The 20,884-nt window shown below is 46.3% G+C and overlaps 1 protein-coding gene across 1 annotated transcript in view; it reads left to right on the top strand.

Annotated features, from left to right (window-relative positions):
• The window catches only part of cep89 (centrosomal protein 89), a gene marked incomplete at both ends in the record, with an annotated part of 120,188 nt that overhangs the window by 60,515 nt on the left and 38,789 nt on the right, over positions 1-20,884 (top strand). Inside the window, one exon of the mRNA XM_084437396.1 lies at positions 17,229-17,398. Coding sequence (XP_084293522.1) covers positions 17,229-17,398 — 170 coding nt within the window. The remainder of the gene's footprint in view (positions 1-17,228; positions 17,399-20,884) is intronic.

The raw sequence follows: 20,884 nt of genomic DNA, 5'->3' as shown, positions 1-20,884 counted from the left end.
GGATGTGCGCAGTTGCAGGTAGCCTGTGTGTATTTAGCCCTATATATAATATAATAACCTACAGGTAGCCTGTGTGTATTTAGCCCTATATATAATATAATAACCTACAGGTAGCCTGTGTGTAGGCCTACATTTGAATATACCGTTGCTACACCGGCCGGCGGGAAGTCAACTAACAGCATACGACTGCTGCGCCTGAACTGTTCAGTAAATTACCACAGTTCAGAAATGTCTTTGTCAACGTTCGCACACACCGGGAGGAGAGCAGACATCTGGATAAACTTCATATTTGATGCAAAGGAAAACAAAACCATTTGTAAACCGTGTGGGGGGAAAATTACTGGCAAAAATACAACAAACTTCAAGCGACATTTGGAGAACAGTCATCCCGAAATTCACGAGAAGGTAAGCACCCCCCCACCCCCGGCTAACGTTACTGTATTAGCTAAAACCAAGCTGGTGTGTTTCTGAAATACTGTACTTCAAATACAATACAAGCTAAAAGAAACCAGTGTTTCACGTAGGTTTGTGGCGGGGGAGAACTGAAGTGTCTGATCATTGCAACGCTAACGTTAGTGGCTAGCTAATGTTAGGCAAAGGTTAGCTAGCAACAAGTGGGACTATGCTTGTGGCGGCTGGCGGGGGTATCTAGCGTTAGCTAGTCTGGGTTAGCTAGTCTGGGTTAGCTAGTCTGGGTAAGCTAGCTAAGCAACTACTGCTGCTGTCTAATGTTATACTGTAGCTAGATGGATAAGACACGAACAGTTAGCTACCTGGCGCCGCCATAGCCCCTCTCCTCCGGTGACGTTAGCTAGCCTGTGCCTGATGTTAGCTAGCCTGACTAGCCAACTAGTGCTGACATGATAATGTTATAGCTTGCTATATCAGGCAGAAAACACAGTTAGCATCAGACTGGGGGAGAGGAATGCTTCATTATGAAACTGTCTGACAGAAGCAGCCACGCTTCTGTCAGTCTGCCCCAGGGCAGCTGTAGCTATGTATCTTACCACCACCGGTATGACTGTGTCTGAATGAATACTGGACTCTGTAAAGCGCTCTGGGTTTCATGAAGGGCGCTATATAAATCCAAATTGATTGATTGATTGAACTAAGCCTGTTAAATTTGAGTTGTCTAAATCTATGGTAGATTTTGTCGACTAAAATCGTAATGATATTTAGTCAACTAAAACTAGACTAAAACTAAAACAAGTCAGATGACTAAAATATTACTAAAACTAAATGGCATTTTAGTCAAAAGACTATGACTAAAACAAAATCATAATTTGCTGTCAAAATTAACACTGATTCCGTCAAATACTTTTCCTGTTTTGTTTATCCAGGACAAAGATATCCCAGTTCCAAGAGCTCAGGCTCTGAGATGAATGAAACAGACCTCAAAATGCTTTCAAGTATTGTAGCTTGTGCTGCTGTAGCTGCCTCTGTACCATGCCGCAACTCCAACAGTAGTAAGATTCCCCTCCCAGGGATGTCACAGCGGGATGTCACACAAATTGACAGATTTGAGGGACTGCGTCAAATCAACCTCTAAGTAAATGGGGGAAAAAACGTCCCTAGAGGATCCGCATGAAATTGTCATCCATAGTTAAGTATCCAAGGTCACTTTGTTGGCTGGCCTTATCGAGCGCTCCATGAATGTGAAATGAGCTTTATAAGAACGCCCTGCTGTCTCCATCTAGACACATATGTGAAGTCTCCTCGTTTTTGTGAACAGTAAGGTTGCGTGTCCACCATGGATGTATTAATAGAACGGTGTCCACCGACAAGCTGTATTTTAGAGCTGGCGCTGTTTTCTCGTAGTTAACAATCAGTAATGAGGTCTAGGGCGCTATAGGGACGAGCTGTGTTCCAAGCGCTTTTTAGCGCCGTGAGCTCTAGGCTTTTTTTGCAGTTGAAAAAAGTTGAACTTTTTGGGCTAGAGCGCAGGCTGTAAAAGGCTGTTTTGATGACGACAGTGGTCGGTTTTTGGCAAAACTGCAGAGACAGCAAACGTTAGCACTAGCTAACATTAGCTACTTATCTTAACCTGGCTAATCTGCAGTCTGCAAAAACGCGACACTCGTTGCTAACGTAGGTGTAAAACATTGGTAGCCTGGCCAGCTCTAAACCCCAGCTCTAGTGCGCTCTAAGAAGCTGTAAGCTTGGCGCTGTTCAGCTACATTCAGCTTGCCGGTGGACACCCACCCTAATCTATCTTTAACACATACAAACCAGGACTATTAAGTATTACTAACGTTTAACTTGTACAGCAACTTCCCAGCAACTTCATAGTTTGTTGCTAATTTGTCGGAAGGATTTGGTAGCAATACTCCCCTGAGTTGTTCTGTTTTAAAGTACTTCATAGCCAGGGTCCCCTCTGCTTTCTCTCTCTCTCTCTCTCTCCCCTGCCAGCCCGCTCTCCTTCTCTACCTCCATCCCTCTCTACCAGACGGAGGCGTCACCCACAGAAATGAGGACTGATTGCTTATCAGTTTGTCTCTGCTGGGTCTGGCCCCTGTTGTGGTTCATCAGCCCTGGAGCACGCCTCTATCCCCCCCCCCACACACACACACACACACACACACATATACACACACACTATTTGGGAACACATAGCACTTATGAGATCACCAAGTGTCTCCTATAAATAAACACACAGACGTACTTACATGCATGTTAAGAACACACACACATACGGTAGGATGCAATCAGTATCACACAGCTCCAGCGGTGCAGATTACCGTCTCTTGTTAAGACGAAGAAGAAGAAATCTTCATCATACAGCACACTAACACACGTTCAATGGGCAAGACATGGGGGGCCGAGCAAGCGCTCCTATCCGTCTTCGTCAGGGACGGACAGCGTTGACCATCTGTTCTTCCTCATGTGTTCTGTTTCCTCCCATACTGGGTTCTTTGGGAGGAAACGGAATAAATAGTGGTGGCCTCAAACGGCAGGCCCAGCTCCGACTGCCGCGTCATTGTCTGGCTGCAGTCTCCACGGTTACTGGGGCATGAGTGACCAACAGGAGAGGACATTAGCAGGCCAGCAGGGGGGAGGCTGTTCTACCATGTCGATCCCCTCCCTTGTCCCTTCATTAGGCTGGTTCGTGCTGTACTAGCTCCAGTAGTCACTGGCTGCGGCAGAGGTCATTGCAATGTAGGGATCGTGGCTGCGGTTTATATAAATAAACCATATCAGAATTCTACCATGAGCCACAGATGAGCCTTTATCAAATGCAGTGCTCCTCAACAACATGGCTCCACATTCCTCTCACATGTGAGGTTCTCCCAACAATTTAAATAAAACATTTAATCAGAACACTATGGTTATTTTTTTTCAAGCACTGCTAAGTGGTGGAAAGCTTGATTTATATCGATGAAAATCATATGCTACCGTACAGAATATAATAAAGAAAAGCCATTCGTTCATTCATTCATGACCATTAAAAATAGATGCTGAATGGTGGAGTCTTCCAGGAGGCCAGCAGCCAGCAGCTCTTGCTGTGGTTATGGACGCCTGACATGCTGCCTTATAAATATTTCAGGCCTCATTCTGTTGCATTACAAAATACCACCGGAAAACCCCCCCACCAAAATAGCCCTGATTTACATGTCTCGTGATGCCAGACTTTCGAGATCTGGAGGCATCTCCATTGAAAAGCTTCGCTAGAACAGCACCGAAAACCGACGCTACCAATCAGAACCACTGCCTAAATTTCCAATAGGGTGAAAGACCCGCCTTGGCAGAAATGATGTCCTCCAAACAAACTGGAGTGAAGAATCAAAACAAAACAAAACACTCCATTAGGAAGGACCGCCCTAAAGATGTTTTTTTTTTTCAATCTCTCCAATTCTTTCCACCCACTTTTACCAACAAAATCTAGAGGAATGTCTTCAGTCTCCAGTTGAGCGCAGCATTTAGAGACTGACTAAAACCTGGACGAATGTCTTAAGTCTCTAGTTGAGCGCAGCGTTTAGAGATTGACTCGTGATTTTGCATATGACATAATGACATTCAAATATGACATTAACCTTAAAGCTTTAAAAGCAATGCCCTTGCTGCCCCCCCCCCCCCCCTTACCCCCAGACATAGTCATCCATGATCGGATGAGATAAGTAGATGAGGATGATACTGATAGACTGATAGACGACGGATAGTATAGTCAATTGCCAGTTTGGGAACCTTTAAATGTCTAGCTAGGTACCTAGGACTGGAATGAGGAACTGATTAGCACTGAGGACATACTGTAAGAATACTGCAAGAATTCCAATGTACTATACTGTACCTGTACCCATACTTACACAATGGAAAATAAACTTTCTATTCTATTCTATTGATGGGTTCCTTTGCTAAGTAAGTTGATCGTTTCCTGGTGGTTCCCTCATGGTTCACTGAGGTCACACTGTTTTCAGCAGCGTGTGCTGCAGTATTGCGGGGGGGCCATGTACAGGATGTCATGAGGTGGATGTGGAGCGTGACGCCCCTCCGCGGCCGGCCCGGTCACCCTGTGTCGATGCCATAAGCTGATAAGCTGACACTCCCAGCATCCAAATCCATTTAGAAGGAGCTCTGTGGCGCGGAGATCTTGGTCACAGACGCTTCACAGCAACTGTTGACTTGCTAAAGATGCTATGAGATATCCTGCCCCCCCCCCCAAAAAAAAAATAAACAGTGTACCTCCCCTAGCCATACTTCTACAGTATATAGACTAGACATAAGCCCTAACAAGACAATCAACCAGTAAATTAGCAGAACCTAGAGCACGCTTTTCTTCACCACTGCAGAGAGAGTTGTGTTCAGATTCTTTCCAACCTGGACCGTTCACCTGGGCATTACCCTGATATGTTTGCACATTCTCTATCACTCTCCACAAATGTTCATCCGTCAACTCTGGAATTGCACTCTTCTCCTCCTCCTCCCCCTCCTCCTCCTCCTCCTCTTCCACCTCCAGTGTGGACATAAACAACAGAATGAAAGGAGACGTTCCGGCTCTATTCAGTGTTCAGAGCTGCAAGGCTGTGGTGTCCTTGTGATGGAGGGCCTCTATAATGAGGGTGGTCTTTCTCCAGAGCCAGCTCATTCACACTGAGACAGTGGGCTTGTATGGCCTGTCTACCACTCTCTCTTCTCTCTCCCTCTTTCTCTCTCTCCCTCTTTCTCTCTCTCCCTCTTTCTCTCTCTGTCTCTCTCTGTCTCTCCTTCTCTCCCTCTCTCTCTCTCCCTCTCTCTCTCGCTCTCTCTCTCTCCCTATCTCTCTCCCTCTCTCTCTCTCTCCCTATCTCTCTCCCTCTCTCTCTCTCTCTCTCTCTCTCTCTCTGGTGGTGACAGACTGCAGCCGAGATACTTACACCAAGTACACAGTGCGCTCTACAACTCGTCGGATGAAGCTTAACACATTTCCCCAGTGCTCTCTCCAACTTCATCTTACCTCTGGCTTGACAGTGCTAGTATAGAGGCTAAAGAAAGGCACACTTCATACAAACAGAACAGATACCTGGATTTGAGCAGGGGATTCAATTTGAAAGTTGAAAGAGTTTGTGGTACTGACATATCTTCATTGAAAGCAGTCTTCATTGAAAGTTTGTGAGAGAAAAAAAAAAATGTTTAAGATAAAGTTAAAAAGTTAAAAGTTCTTCTGCTCCAGAACCATACTTTTCAGTCTGGGAATGTCAATCAGGCCAAAACCTTTCTAATGCCCGTCACTCCGAGTCCCCTGCGGTTGATCGACACGGTCACGGCTCTTCTCTGTCATGGCCCCGCAGTGGTGGAATGAACTGCCCACTGACGTCAGGACAGCAGAGTCGCTGCCCATCTTTTGACAAATCTCAAATATCCAATATGTGCAAAATAAATACAAAAGTAGACTATATATTCAACTTAAGTAAACAGAATTTCATTCAATTAATAATTCATCCCGTCAAAACCTTTTAGCCATGTCTATTTTTCTCTTCGCAAAGTGCTTGCTTATTGTAAGTCGCTTTGGATAAAAGCATCAGCTAAATGACTGTAATGTAATGGAGAGGGAATGTCTTTATACTGTTTGTAGACTATGCTCTATAAGCAGGAGAAAATCCATTTTGCCACGTGGCGTTGAAAACCGAATCCTTATGGCCACTTACGGTAGCTGTACTGTACCAGTACCGTTTAATTCAACGTTCTAATGCATGATAGTACTTGATGTACATGTTAGCTTTCCACCTACAGTGATGCTAATGTTTATTGTATGCCTTAGCACGTCCCTGGCAGCATGGCGGCTTGGTTAACAGCCCATTGTGCTGTATCCAGCTCTCTTCATGGCCCTGAGTGTAATAAGCGTTGTTTGCTTGTCTATTTTAATCTCACTCTCGCAGGCTGTAGTAATTACATTGAAGCTGTGTTTTTGCGAGCTGGAGCTCATGTCCCATTATGATGATTCTGATTTGTCTGATAGAAAACATGTATGTATGTGTGTGGATGTGTGTGTATGCTAATGCATGCATACTCATGTATGTTTGCGCTCGGGTGCACGCACTATGACTGTGATAGTGAATTACTATTACTCGCTTCTTATTATTAATTACAGTGCAATTCCGTATATTTCGACTGCCTGGTGTGTGTAGGAGAGGGATTCTGCCCCCTCCTCGCCCTCTCCTTCAGTGAGCTCCTGTCACTCTCGTCTCCAGGATTATTACTGAGGCGCTATAACTGCTCCTCTCCACGCACAGCGTGTGGCTCTGTGAAATGTCTGTCAGAGAAGCGCCTCCATTTCTGTCCAGTGAAAACAACGTTGGCCTCGCTCGAGAAGGCAAACCGTCCGCTCGCTTTCAGGGTTGTCCAGAGGGTTCGGGTAGTCCAGAGTTCATTTTTTTATCGACGCCATGCAAATTATAATCAAATATCAAAGGATTTGGTGTTCCGACACATTGTTATGTGAGCTTGTTTGATCCCATGTGTTGCTCCACTCAAAGGAACACACCCCGGTGAGTGTTGAGCTGCAGCTTAATTGCCGAGAGTGTCACCTAAGATGAAGGGAGGCTTTTTTCTAGAAATGCCCCCCCCCCCTTCCTTTCTGCACTTCGCTTATCACCTTCTCTCCTCACTTCTCCTCCCTCTCTCCCTCCATCTCTGCTCCTACTGTAGTTTGTTAGATCCTCTGTCCTGTCCTCTCTTCTCCTGTGTCTCTCCTCTCATACTCCCCCCCCCCCCCCCCCAGGTTGACAGACAGGTGGCGGTCCCCCCCCAGGTAAACATTTGTTCCTGCTCGTCAGCGGACGGCTGAAAGGTTAATTGTCCACCGCTGTGGAAGGAGAGGGTTGTCACACGGTCTACTAGTGGGACGCTGCACTGTTCCATGCTGCAGCTCTCAAACTGTATCAAGGAGGTCAAGCCTGTACCCAAGGAAGACAGTTTACTGAGGAAAAAGAGATTCCTCTAGGTCGGGGGGGGGGGGGGGGGGGGGGGTAGGGTGGTTGGACATTTTGTGCCATTTTTGACGAAATATTTTCTGGCTGCTTAGAAAATGTATTTCCATTTGAATTTGCTTAGCCTACACGGAGCAAATTCTTGCCCCTAACTTAGACATGCCATGCCTCAAGATAGGATTGATTTAGGACAACTTCATGAAAAGTGTGTCTTAGGCTCTGCATGAAAAGTATACCCTGCCCCTCTCTGACCATTAATGACTACTGAAGATATATACAGTACTTTAGCTGCCCAGTTGAGGTAACAAGTAGGACAACAATGTCACAACCCCAGGAATGTAATTATAGTAGTAGTAGTATAGTAGTAGATAGTAGTAGTATGTTGACATGCCTCAGCCTTTCTTCATGTATTCTTTATGTATTCTTTGTGGACGTGCGTCCATCACTCATATGAAGTGTCTCACACCTGTCTTTTTGTGTTGTGCGCTAATGACAGAGCAGCTTTGAATCACCTACATAAAAGCCCATAGCTACTTCAGAGGGTCTATTATGCGATGTGGAGGGCGTTTAGCCTAGCTCTCTCTGAAGTGTTGGCAGTGCTACTTCAAGCGTCTTTGTTTTGCCAAGGGAATGGTGGGTGAGTCAGAGGGGCTTCACTTCTCTCATGCCTTCATGTTTTTTTGTTGTTGTCAACACGATTTCAATAGAAGGGATTACTTGCCTGTAGCTACAGTACTCCTTCAGCCAGCATAACAAAACGTTTTACAAATACAGTTGGAAGAACAGCGAAAACATATTTTACTCTGAGAAACTCTACTTTAATTGTTGTTATTGAGTCTATTTCTGAAGGAACATGGCTGTGTTCATTCTACTAACATTACTGCCAGTTGCTACAGGAGACTGTTTAACCAGCAATCATCAACTACAGGAACTAATCAGGTGCTGTGTCCTCACTGGGGGACAGAACAGCAGTTAAAACGCAGTCCCTGATTGGTCCATTATTTTGTAATTTTTGGAAAACGCTCTGAGCATCTAGAAGTCCAGACTTTATTGCAATTCTTTTTATTTTATTTTTTGCGAGGAAGTCTGGCTTCCAGATTATAAAGCACTTGGATTGAAAGCACACTGTAGAGCCCCGCTGTATTGTTCTTTACTATTCTGTGTGTGTGTGTGTGTACAGTATCTTGTCTCATGTCTTTTGCGTTTTTTAGGGAGAGACTACTGGTGGGAAAAAACACAGTATTTCTTTAAACCAATCACAATCGTCTTCGGAGGAGCGGTTGCTAGAGTAGATTGTTGTCGTTTCATGTAGTCTGGATTGGCCGACCACACCGGCACCATTGATTGGGGCAATAATAAACGAACAAGTGTAGAAGGCTTATTATCCCCATCACTTACAGTACATCCGCTGAGTCAGAGCAGAGAGAGGTTAACCTGTTGCCTTCATGCGCCTGTGGAGCTTTCTTGAATATTCACCCCCCTCCCTCCTCCTCTTACCCCCCGCTCCCTCCCTCCTCCCTCCCTCCCTCCTGGCTTTGCGGAGGTGGCGCTGTTAATGGCTCTGACCCGCGGTGTCCAAACACCGGACTACGGCGCCTGCAGTGCGGCGCTGCTCCCCGTCACCCCATCGACCCGCGCCGCCCCTGCTAACCATGCTGTTTGGGTTCCGCCGCACGCGCGCGCATGGATTATCCTCCCCAGGCGCCGTCCCGGTGCCCTACCCCGGAGAGAGAGACCGGTGGGGGGCCACACAGAAGCCTCTCCAGGCAGAGGTGTGTACAGATCAGACACTAATGGCAGGGGTTAGTGGGAAATGAGGTTTAAGAGGGGGAATGGCCAATCACAAGCTTGTCCGGGAGGGGTACGTGGTCACAAATGAGGGGAAGGGGGAGGGGTTGGTTGGTGGGAGGCGGGCCGTAGGAGTTGGGTTTTAGGAGAGAAAGGGGGTGTAGAGGTGTCACACCTGCGAGAGGGGTCACCCTTACGTCGGTTATGTTCCAGCTTGTCTTTGTAGCAGTCAAGGGATCTCTAGATGTATACAACGCCTGGACGAACGTGAGCAACAGCCGAGGAGCCACATCAATATCCGCTCCGATCCGCTGACCTGACAGCACCCCAGGACGGGGACAACCGTGAATGCAACCGGGCCGCACTGGTGGTGCAGGCGCTAACCAGTGCTAATGTTTGAAAGGACCCAACGTACTGTTGTTCTTATCAGCGTTTACCCTGCAGTGTTGCCCTGGAGAACATAGCTCTCAGAAATGCCACCCATCACATTTTCGCTGCACAACGTTTGATACAGTACTCTAGCAGCCCTCCACACATCGGTGAATTCCTCCTCTAAGGCTGCAGCCTTCTCAGACAACCTTGTCATAGAATACTCAGTGGACCAAAGTTCAAGATAAAAAGAGAGAGGAAAATTAGACTAGTGGGAGTTGAGAAAAGAGTGGGAACCCCCCCCCACCCCCACCCCCCCCAAGCAACATGTGGCTAGCTAGTAGCTAATCACCACACCGTGACTGGAACCGAAGGATGTTCTGCCTAGTAATTAAAACTGTCCAGCGCTCGACTTGCGTCTCTGCTGTGGAATAGAATCTGCCCTAATGATCCACACCCGCTTAGAAAGTCGATGCTGATTAGAGCAAGCTCTATAGGGTTCTACTTGGGCCGTACAGTACTTAGTTCCTTTAATCGTTTGTGAGTGTGTCGCAAGTGCAGTGTTCTCTACTGTTGTGGTCTCTATTTAAAGAACCCCATGGATTTAAACTTCTGATGACACAGGGCAGCCAGTGCTACAGATGTATGAGTGTGTGTGTGTGTGTATGTATGTGTGTGTGTGTGTGTGTGTGTGTGCGTGTGTGCGTGCGTGCGTGCGTGCGTGCGTGTGTGTGCTGATTACCTGCGTTATGAAGATATTATAATCCCTAGCTCGTCCCCCAGCATCACTGAGGCATAGCAGCCAAGGGTAGTATCAATGTCTCCCACGCTGTAATCTCCACTGCTGTCATGCTCATGCCCTTAACAGGTTTATATGCATGACACACACACACACACACACACTCATATATCTCTAGCATTGACAGCCTCATGTCACCTGCAGTGTAAATCCATGGGATGCTGGAGGCTACCTGAGAGTTGGCTGTGTTCCTGGGAAGCCTACTGAATGAGGCCCACCTCCACTAGAACAGGGGTTTCAACTGTTTTTGTCCCAGGGACCACCATCCTGACTAAAAGCAACCTGTGGACCACTGTTTTGGGGTCGGCTGTAGCTCAGTTGGTAGAGCGGGTCGTTCGATGATCGAAGGGTCAGTGGTTCCAATCCCAGCTCCGACTGTCCACATGTCAAAGTGACTTTGAGCAAGACACCTAACCCCAAATTGCTCCCAATGAGCAGGTTAGCGCCTTGCATGGCAGCTACTGCCATTGGTGTGTGAATGTGTGTGTGAATGGGTGAATGAGAGGCCATTGTAAAGCGCTTTGAGTGCCGCTAAGGTGGAAAAGCGCTATATAAGTGCAGTCCATTTACCATTTTTGTGGGGTGGGGACAAGGGCTGAGATTAGGGTTGCCAACTTTCTCACTCCCAAATGAGGGACACTTTTTTGCCAGGCGCAGGCATGGCGCGCGTACCCACAATGACAGGACGTACAAGTTTTCATTCTCTATAGACCTGCTCATTTCACAATTTCACAGCACAGCCTACTTGCTTAGCTGTGGGTGTTACAGTAACCATATTCCAAAGACACCAAAAAGCATTGGGCATAAACCAGCTGTTGTCAAACTTATTTGTCCCAGATCCTAGTAATGGATGGACCTCTAGTTGTTGTTGTTTTTTTTTTAGATGGGACGTTGGTTGGTGACGGATTTTATCGTCATTGGCAGAGCACACACAGGCTACCAAGAATCGATTGATATTTGTAATCGTTAGAGTCAACTGCACTAAATTTGACATATTTGGATGGATTTGATTATTCACAAACAAGTCGTAAATGAAAATGAATCAATAAATGAATACATGAATAAAAATATAATAAAAAATTGTCACGGACCACATGCAATGCCCTCGCGGACCACCAGGGGGACGCAGACCAGTTGAAAACCCAGGCACTAGAAGAAACAGCTGAAGATTGGAGTCCCCAAGAGACTCATTATCTTTCACCAGCTTCCTTATTTTGGGAGTTAGATCCAAAGCAAAGAAGAAATTAATTTGTCAGGTGGAGGTACTGCAGATGATGTCTCTCTCTCTCTCTCTCTCTCTCTCTACCGCTGCTCCCCTTCTGAACCCTAACCCTTTCGTTTTGAATGATTCCTTTATGCCCTGAAGGCACCCTGTCAAAGGCTTTGGCGAAGCTAAGATTAAAGGCACCTATCTACAGTATGACCTTTTTAATTTAATACGCTCGCTAGGGGAGGATTAGTGAGTTGATTTGACCTTCATGTGATGGAAAAAGGTTGGAGTGATATAAGAATGTTACGCGTGCTCAGAACCTATGGAGTTTGTGCGAAATTGTGTGTGTGTGTGTATTTGTATATCATGTACTTTATGCGTTGTGTGTGTGTGTATATCATGTACTTTATGTGTGTGTGTGTGTGTGTGAGTGAGTGAGTGTGTGCGTATGTGCGTGCGTGCGTATGCGTTTGTGCGTGTGCAATTGTGACTTTGTTAGGATCTCATCTGTCCTAATTACTGAGAATGAATGAGCTGATCTTGATGTACAGTAAGGTCTGCTACTGTGATCAGGAACTAGACCGCTCCCCTTCTCCAGCGTCTGATAGCAATCTTAGTCCACCTATTAGGAGCTGATTAAGTTGCGGAGACTTGAGCACTCAAGGCTGGATAGCCTGTGACTACTTAATTTATACTCATTGGATGTACACCTCATGAAAGTCAAACAGCAGCTAGTTTGTTTGGCCCTACCAGTAATTGGAGTCGTTTTGTTTTATTTAGCACATGTGAAGTGGTGTGGAAGGGCTTTGTCTTTGGACGGCCCGTCCTTCAATTTCTGTGTGTGTGTGTGTTTATGTTTCGGCCTCATCGTCATTTCATGCTGTGTGTGGGCCTGTGTGTCTGTACTACTGTACCACAGAAACTCTCTTTCTCTCTCTCAAACACACACACCTGCCTCCCTCTCTCCCCTCAGTACATCGGCAGTCTCTCTGCATTTCTTATCTGTCTGTCTTCTTGGATGTCAGCGCTGTAATTCAGAGATCTCAATGAGAGTGTTCATTAGAGCTAACCATGCATGGTGGGACAGCGCTACACACAGCTCATTTGGAACGACACTACAGTATCTTTCACTGGGAAGACTCAGTGTCGTTTATCTCTCTCTCTCTCTCTCTCTCTCTCTCTCTCTCTCTCCCTCTCCCTTCATCCTATTCGTCAGATTAGTCCCTCCGAATTTTCCCCTCTGATTGAAAACAGTGGGGCAGGGACTCTCTCCCGGAGTCTTGGCTAAGGGTACGCCCCTCCTTCACTAGGCCAGATCTGTTTCTCTCTCTGACACCAGACACCCAGCACACGACTAATAGGCCTATCCATGATTTAAAAATAATAATAATAATAACACCGAAGAACACTTATGTAGGGCAGGATTGCGGATGGCCCAGTTGATATGGGGTGTGGACAAAAGGTTTGTCTCATAGACTATGGCCTCGAATATGGTAGCGCAAAATCATGGGCGCTATCGTCAAGGGCCAACTTGATAGACCTCTCAAGTCTGATATCACACTGTAGTGCAAACTGTGCCCCAATATTAAGGAGTCACTGTTACAGAACACTGCTACACAGAATACTGTTGCACAGTAGAACACTGCTACACAGAAAACTATCACATAGCACACTGCTACACAGAACACTGTTACACAGTAGAACACTGCCATACAGAACACTGTTACACAGTAGAACACTGCTATACAGAACACTGCTACACAGAACACTGTTACACAGTAGAACACTGCCATACAGAACACTGTTACACAGTAGAACACTGCCATACAGAACACTGTTACACAGTAGAACACTGCCATACAGAACACTGTTACACAGAACACTGTTACACAGTAGAACACTGCTACACAGAACACTGTTACACAGTAGAACACTGCCATACAGAACACTGTTACACAGTAGAACACTGCTATACAGAACACTGCTACACAGAACAGTGTTGCACAGTAGAACACAGTAGAGCACAGAACACTGTCGAACAGTAACTAGTTAGTTAGCTTCATTTTTTCATTTGAAGCAAGCACAGGTTGCCAATTCAATTACCTAGCTAGTTAATTAGCTTCATTATTCAATTGAAGCCAACAGTTGTTAACTACACAGCTAGCTAGCTAGTTAGTTAGCTTTATTATTTGATTGAAGCAAGCTCAGGTTGCTAACTAACTCGCTAGCTAAGGCCACCATTTTTTAGGCCCACAACACATTAGAAATAATCTGTTAGTTTTTACATAAAAAAAAATGTTAACGATGATTGCCCATGATAATCCATGGTGAAGCATTTTCACCATCGATTTTCTGTTTTTTGAACCACGGAAGATTCGTCAACAAAATGAAAACAACTCTTTAGAGATCTTTTTGGAGTTTTTGTTTGCAAAGTTTGCATCAACGTCGGTGGAGCTCTTCATGGGAGCCGTTCCTGCTATCATGGAGGATGAGCAGTGTGAGTGAAGGAAAACTGATTTCCAAAAATATCAAATTAACCTTCTAGCATTATGGATTGGAAACCGTTGTTTCACATATATCAACTTTACTTACAGTATAAGAGACAGAGACAATGGTTAGCGATTTTGGGGGGATTAGGAAAACCTCCAAAAAGCATTCACAGTGAATGTCAGAAGAAACCAAACGGGCTATTTTGCATTAGAGACTATAGAGCATATTCAATGTTTTCCCCCAATGTGAGGGCGCGGCCTCCAACGCCTCATTACCGAAGTCTGTGCTTATTCATCCATTCTCACACCTTCATTCAGCTCTCCCTCCCCTATACTGAACGCACTGCCACTGACTTCTGAATACTTTGCGCCAGCGAAATACCAAAATGTGCCTATTGCCAGTATCGTTTGACGATAGCGTTTGTACAGAAGTGCCTCTGTTCGGGGCCTGTCTCTCAGACTGTGACTCAGCCACTGCGGAACTGAGAAGGGGACGAGGCTCGTAGAGTAAAGTTCACGCCCACCGGGAGGCCCGTGGCGTCCTGAGACTCCCCGAAATGTCACAGCTTCCGTTGGGGTGACGGACGGTAGGTCAGACGCTTGACGGCGGTTCTCGAGGGGTTTTGAGGAGCTTCGAGAGAAACGCCTGGAGGAGTATTTGGTCACGCGTTCAGCATCGAAGTTTCTCTGATTAGCCTTTTTCATCTTGTTGCTGGGGGTTTCTCGATTCCGGAGCTAAATAGGGGAGACCATATTGGCCTCATCCATAATTGAGTGACCGTCGTCTCACTCTTACTCCGTTCGAGGAAGAAGAAAACCCTGGTTTCTGTGAGAGAGGTTTTAGCTTCCGTGTTCCGCGGGCAGAAATACGACGCAGGATGCCTAGGCCAGGTGCTCATCCATGCATCAATAAGACAGTTATTGACAGGTCTCTCTGAAAGCTCAGTGGTGGATGGCGTCCGCAGGCCCCTGCCTCCTGGTACTCTCCGTCTCCTCCTCCTCTGCCATCACCACGGTGATACTGAGGAGCTCCGGCCGCCAAGCGGGGTGGACGGATCGATACCGCCCTCCGCCTGGCTGAGAGTCCGGTCCCAAAGCTGCGTGGGTGTGTGTGTGGGCGGAGGGGGGGGAGTCTTATCTATCTCCGCCAAGAAAACCTGAGCCTGAGTGTGTATGACACCGAATCAGCTCCAGGAGGCTTCCCGTTACAGACGAGGCTCTTCAAAGCATACACACACACACGCACACACACACACACACATACACACACACACTGTGATCTGTTTCAATCCAGGCAGCCCCCACATTCACATTCGCCCCATATTCACCTTGGCCACTCATCCATGTGTTGATTTGGTGAGGGAATACTCTGTTCTCCACTTGACTAGCGAGGTGCTTTATCAACAGGATGGTGGAATTAACACAGCCAGACTGTGCCAAACACCTAGAGAAATGCACACTAGTACATAATCACACACACTGTCACACACACACACACACACACAAGCACGCAGGAACATACTTGGGCAAGACCCACACACAGGTGTTAAGCGAGTTAAGCGCACGCACACACATACTGTACACACACTCACACACATTCTCTCTCTCTCTCTCTCACTCAAACACATACTGTACAGTACACACTCACAGGCTTGCTACCTCCCATTAAGCATCAAGGTGCTGCAGCTGCTGCTCACAGTCAAAACACCATGTTTAGCTCTGTTTCTCACTTACAACCACTGTATGCGCAGCCACAACTCAGTCTCCACTGCATTTCTCCCTCTCTCTCTCTCTCTCTCTCTCTCTCTCTCTCTCTCTCTCTCCCTTTCTCTGTCTCTCCCTCTCTCTCTCTCTCTCTCTCTCTCTCGGCCTCTCTCCCTCTTTCTCTCTCTGTCTCTCTCCCTCTGTCTCTTTTTCTCTGCATCTCTCTTTCTCTTTCTTTCTGTCTATCTTTCTCTCTCTCTCTCAATTTTTTCAGTTAAATTCAAAGGGCTTTATTTGCATGGGAAACATATGTTTACATTGCCAAAGCGAAAATCACAACAACAACAAAATCACAATAAATTACATACAATTAAAGATATATTAAAATAAAGAGATCTCTCTCTCTCTCTCTCTCTCTCTCTCTCTCTCCCTCCCTCTCCCTCCCTCCCGCAACAGTACCTGCCCTTCATCATTCCCTCCCACTGTGTGTGGCAAACATGTTTTTTTGTCAAGAGCAGTGTGGTACATTCATTCAGGGAAAAAGACTGATCACACCCCCAACAACCCCTGGGGTTTTTGGCTTCAGACTGTTTTTCCTTAAGACTACATAATCATATCACACCACACCCACACTCACTCCTGCTCCCAGCAACAGTTCTCTCTCTCTTTCTCGCTCTCTCTCTCCTTCTTTCCCTTTCAGATTCTGTTGTTCCTTGCCCATGGTCTCTCTCTCTCTCTCTCTCTCTCTCTCTCTCTCTCTCTGTCTCACACAGACGTTATTAGAGGTTATTAGCTAGAAGATTCTGAACATTAAACAAGCAGTCAGCCTGATTCGCTGGCATTAGTATGCACAACTTAACATATCGCAGTCTCCAGTCAGGGTGCTGTAAGTGCACCGTTAGCCAATCAACACGTGCCTTAGAAAACACACACACACACACACCTTCACAAGTAAGCGCACCATTAACCACTTAACTCCATGCCTTAGAAAACTCTCTCTCTCTCTATCTCTCTCTCTCTCTCTCGAACACACAGTAGTTTAAACAACTACCCTCTCCCCTTCGTCAAAAAGCTTACCTGGCCCTGGAGTGTCTGACTCGGGGTGCTCCAGTGTGGTGGCTGCCATACAGCTCATGTAAATCCAACTGTAGAGCTATACAGTAGCTCAATGCTGTTGCACTTCTTCAAATGCCGGTGTTGAATTTGATACGTATCCATGCCCTAACAGAGCCATCCTTCTGTGTGTGTGTGTGTGTGTGTGTGTGTGTGTGTGTGTGTGTGTGTGTGTGTGTGTGTGTGTGTGTGTGTGTGTGTGTGCGAGCGTGCATGCATGTGCGTGTCTCCGTGCACCTACGTGTGCATCTCTGTACATGTGTGCATGTCTCTTTATGTGTGTGTGTGTGTGTGTGTGTGTGTGTGTGTGTGTGTGTGTGTGTGTGTGCGTGTCCTCTCTCCCCCTACCCCTTCAGGTGTACAAGAAGCAGGCAGCGGCCAGTCTGGGGGTCTTGGGGCAGCGGCTGCAGGAGCAGGAGGAGGACTTTGCTGGGAAGGCTGGCTGCTACCAGCGCCAGATCCACCACCTCCAGAGGCTGCTGCAAGACAAGCAAGAGGCTCTGGACAGACTGCTGCAGCAGAAAAGGTAGATGGGAGGGGGAGAGAGAGAGAGAGAGAGAGAGAGAGGGAAGCACACCCACAGTCACAGTCACACAGGCAACGCAAACCAATTACTTGGCACCGGAGGGTGGGGGTAAGGGAGCGAGGTGTGCAGGGTGAGGAGGGGATGAGAGAGAGGGAGGGAGGGAGAGAGGCGGCGCTGCTTGTATGGGCAGGACGGAACAGCTGCGGGCTGCTTCTCTCTCTCTCTCTCTCTCTCTCGGTGAGTGTGGCACTTGCTCTCTTTCACTGTCGCGATCACTCCCTCACTATTTCTATCTCTGTCTCTCTCTTTATCCCTGTCTCTCTGTCTCTCTCTCTCTTTCTGTCTGGTGTACGCGTAGTGATCGGTTGTTGTCTCTCTCTCTCTCTCTCTCTCTCTCTCTCCCTTGTTTATGTTGCTCTTTCTTTCTATTTCCCTTCAGTTATTTTGATCTACTCTCTCTCTCCCTCTGCTTAGTTCATACTATTCCTCAAAATCAATATCATAATCAAAGCAATATAATACAAATATAAACCAGCTTTATTATCATGACAACAGTGACTCAACATTGCCAAAGCCTCATTGAGATGAGCTCTCAGGCACTATTTGATTTGGGGTTTGTACTGAGTGCACTCCATCGTATTAGAGATGTCAATTTGCCATCTGATGAATGTCTTTGACCAGCTGCAGTTTGTACATACTCAGCCCTAAAGCTGTTTGTCTTGGGAGGGAGATGTTAACTCAGGAATGCTCTCTGCTGGTAGCCTTGATGCCTAACCACTTCTAGACACTAAATCCAGATTAGAGTTGATGGGCCTGTCCATGGTGCCACTATTATCAATTTTGGACATGCTGTGTCTTTGAAAGGTACGTTTGCCGTCCATGCTGTCGCGGGGGATGAGCAGGGACTTAGGAACTATCTTTTCAAAGGGGATGCAGGAAAATAAATACATTATAATAGTAAAATATTCCTGAGAATGTTTGCATTGGGCACTCTGAACACCAGTATTATAGTTTCCAAAAATATACAAATCAAGCTTCTGGCATGCAAAATAGCTCTCATCAAAACTCAACTCAGACTCATGAAAATGTTACTTATGGATGTGTGTGGTGGAAAACTTGACCATTGTATGCTTTACCTCAAATGTATACTCCCATGTTCATGTAAGTGTTTTCCCAGAGAACATGGGGTGCTTCTTGGAAAGAATGTATAGTGTTTCTGGTCGCGCTAGATAAGTGATGTGAAACCAAGCGTAGGTCGCACAAGCCTGGTATGCATGTGACAGCTGGTTAACTTATGTCCCCATGTGCCTGGGGAGACTGGTACCCACTTCCCTTTTCCCTTGGGCTGAGGAAAGCCCACATGACAGTATCATTAATAACACTTGTACTCATATGTGACCTTTGACATGATTGTGGTCCTATAAAAGTTGACCTGTAACTTGTCTCGGGGCTCGTTCTCTCACCCTTGCTCTGAGGAACGGACCTTTTCTGTACCGGTATTCTTTAATAAAACATACTTATTACTCTTTGACGCTCGGCATTCAACATCATTCCAAAGAACACCTTGCTTATAAGTTTTTCCACCACAATCTTGGTTAAAAATAAAAGACGTCTCAAAATTCAAGAGAGTGATTCATGCTGTCTCGGGGAAAAGAAGCCTAACCTTTAACCCACGCACCATTTCATATCATTATTTTGGCTTGGAGCGGGTCGTCCAACCCGGCCCGGCCGGCCGGTGGCTGGAATCCCAGCTCCTCATGTCCACATGTTGAAGTGTCCTTGGGCAAGACACTGAACCCCACATTGCTCCCAATGAGCAGGTTAGCACCTGGCATGGCAGCTACCGCCATTGATGTGTGAATGTGTGTATGAACTATGAATGGGTGAATGAGAAGCGCTTTGAATAAAAGCGATATATAAGTGCAGTCCATTTACCATTTACTGTACATTACATTACAGTCATTTAGCTGACGCTTTTAGCCAAAGGGACTTACAATAATTGTGTTTAATGTAGGAAGAGCCAATGTACTACTACTACTACTTGCCAGAATTTACTGTCCAACTGCAACTCCTTTCTAAAACAAGTGACAAGTGCAAGAATAGCAAACTAAAAATATAATAGGTGCTTAAGAGGGAGGATTGTGGTAGTACTTCTTGGAAAAGTGAGTTTTGAGCCTGGGGCGACTGCTGTCCTGGCGTCAGTGGGCAATTCATTCCACCACTGCAGGGCCATGACAGAAAAGAGCCGTGATCGTGTCGATCGACCGCAGGGGCCTCGGACTGACAGGCCAACCAGTTGCCCCGTACTGTAGCAGAGCGTAGTGGGCAGGAGGGGGTGTAGGGTTTGACCACGGCCTGGAGGTAGGAGGATGTGAAACTGGATGTGAGACGCTACAGGGAGCCGGTGTAGAGAACAGAAAAGGGAAGTTGCGTAGGAGAACTGGGGGTGCTTGAACACAAGGACAGGGGTTTAATGGCTGACACCGGGGCCGCAGCAAGGAGGAAGTTGCAGAAGTCCAGGCGGGAGATGACAAGGGCCTGGATGAGCACCTGTGCCGTTTCGTCAGTGAGGAACGGGCGAATCCTCCTGATGTTGTAGAGCAGGAACCTGCAAGAGCGTGTGACGGATGTGATATGTGCGGAGAACGACAGTTGGTTATCCAGGGTCACACTAGGGCTGCTCGATTATGGCAAAAATCATAATCACGATTATTTTTGATTGATATTGAGATCACGATTATTTAACACGATTATTCATAGATTTTTTTTCTAATCAAAAGTTTTAACATTTTCTTAACATATCAAATTATACATTGACTTTGATAACAATTAATTTATTAAATGTTGACTGGCTTTTCTTTTTAACAATGTTCTTTGGATTAGATACATTTCTCCCATGGGAGACAAATTGTGAACCTTGACCTTGATAAATAAATAAAAGTGCCAAAACTGATAAATAAAGAAGCTTCAAAGCCTCGCCACCACCACAGAAGAAGACTACCTCGGAAAAATAATTTCACTATGACAGAACGCGTCTAAATAAGTTATTTAATGGTAGCGCCGAGGCTTCAAAACCCAGCATTTGTTAAAATAGACCCTTTTGCTTAGGTAAATGAAGTTTCATGTTTATCTGACCTCTCCTAAATAGGCCGACACCGATTTATTTTGACGGCAAAGTGAATGGACCAGCAAAGGACTGTTGTCTGGCATGAGCGAGCGGAATGCGACAACGGGACTGAGAAGGGCTACTTTGAGGGGCAGCTACGACTGCGTAGAAAATTTTACACACCGTGTCAACTTGGTCCAAATCTGTCTCCGCGAACCCATAGTGTTTCCACACCACTGATGTGGTTTTAGCTCTCGTCCACCAGCGGCTCTCTTTCTGCTGCCATAATCTTCTTGTCGTGTTTTGTTCGAGAGGAGCATGCTTGCGCCTCGCTTGACAACTCGTCTCGCTCTGAACTAAAGTGTTTGTTTTGGGGCTTT

Source organism: Borostomias antarcticus (assembly GCF_949987555.1).
Source record: "Borostomias antarcticus genome assembly, chromosome: 4".
Taxonomy (NCBI): domain Eukaryota; kingdom Metazoa; phylum Chordata; class Actinopteri; order Stomiiformes; family Stomiidae; genus Borostomias; species Borostomias antarcticus.
The sequence above is the reverse complement of the archived record's forward strand: the minus strand, read 5'-3'. Positions and strand labels throughout refer to the sequence as shown.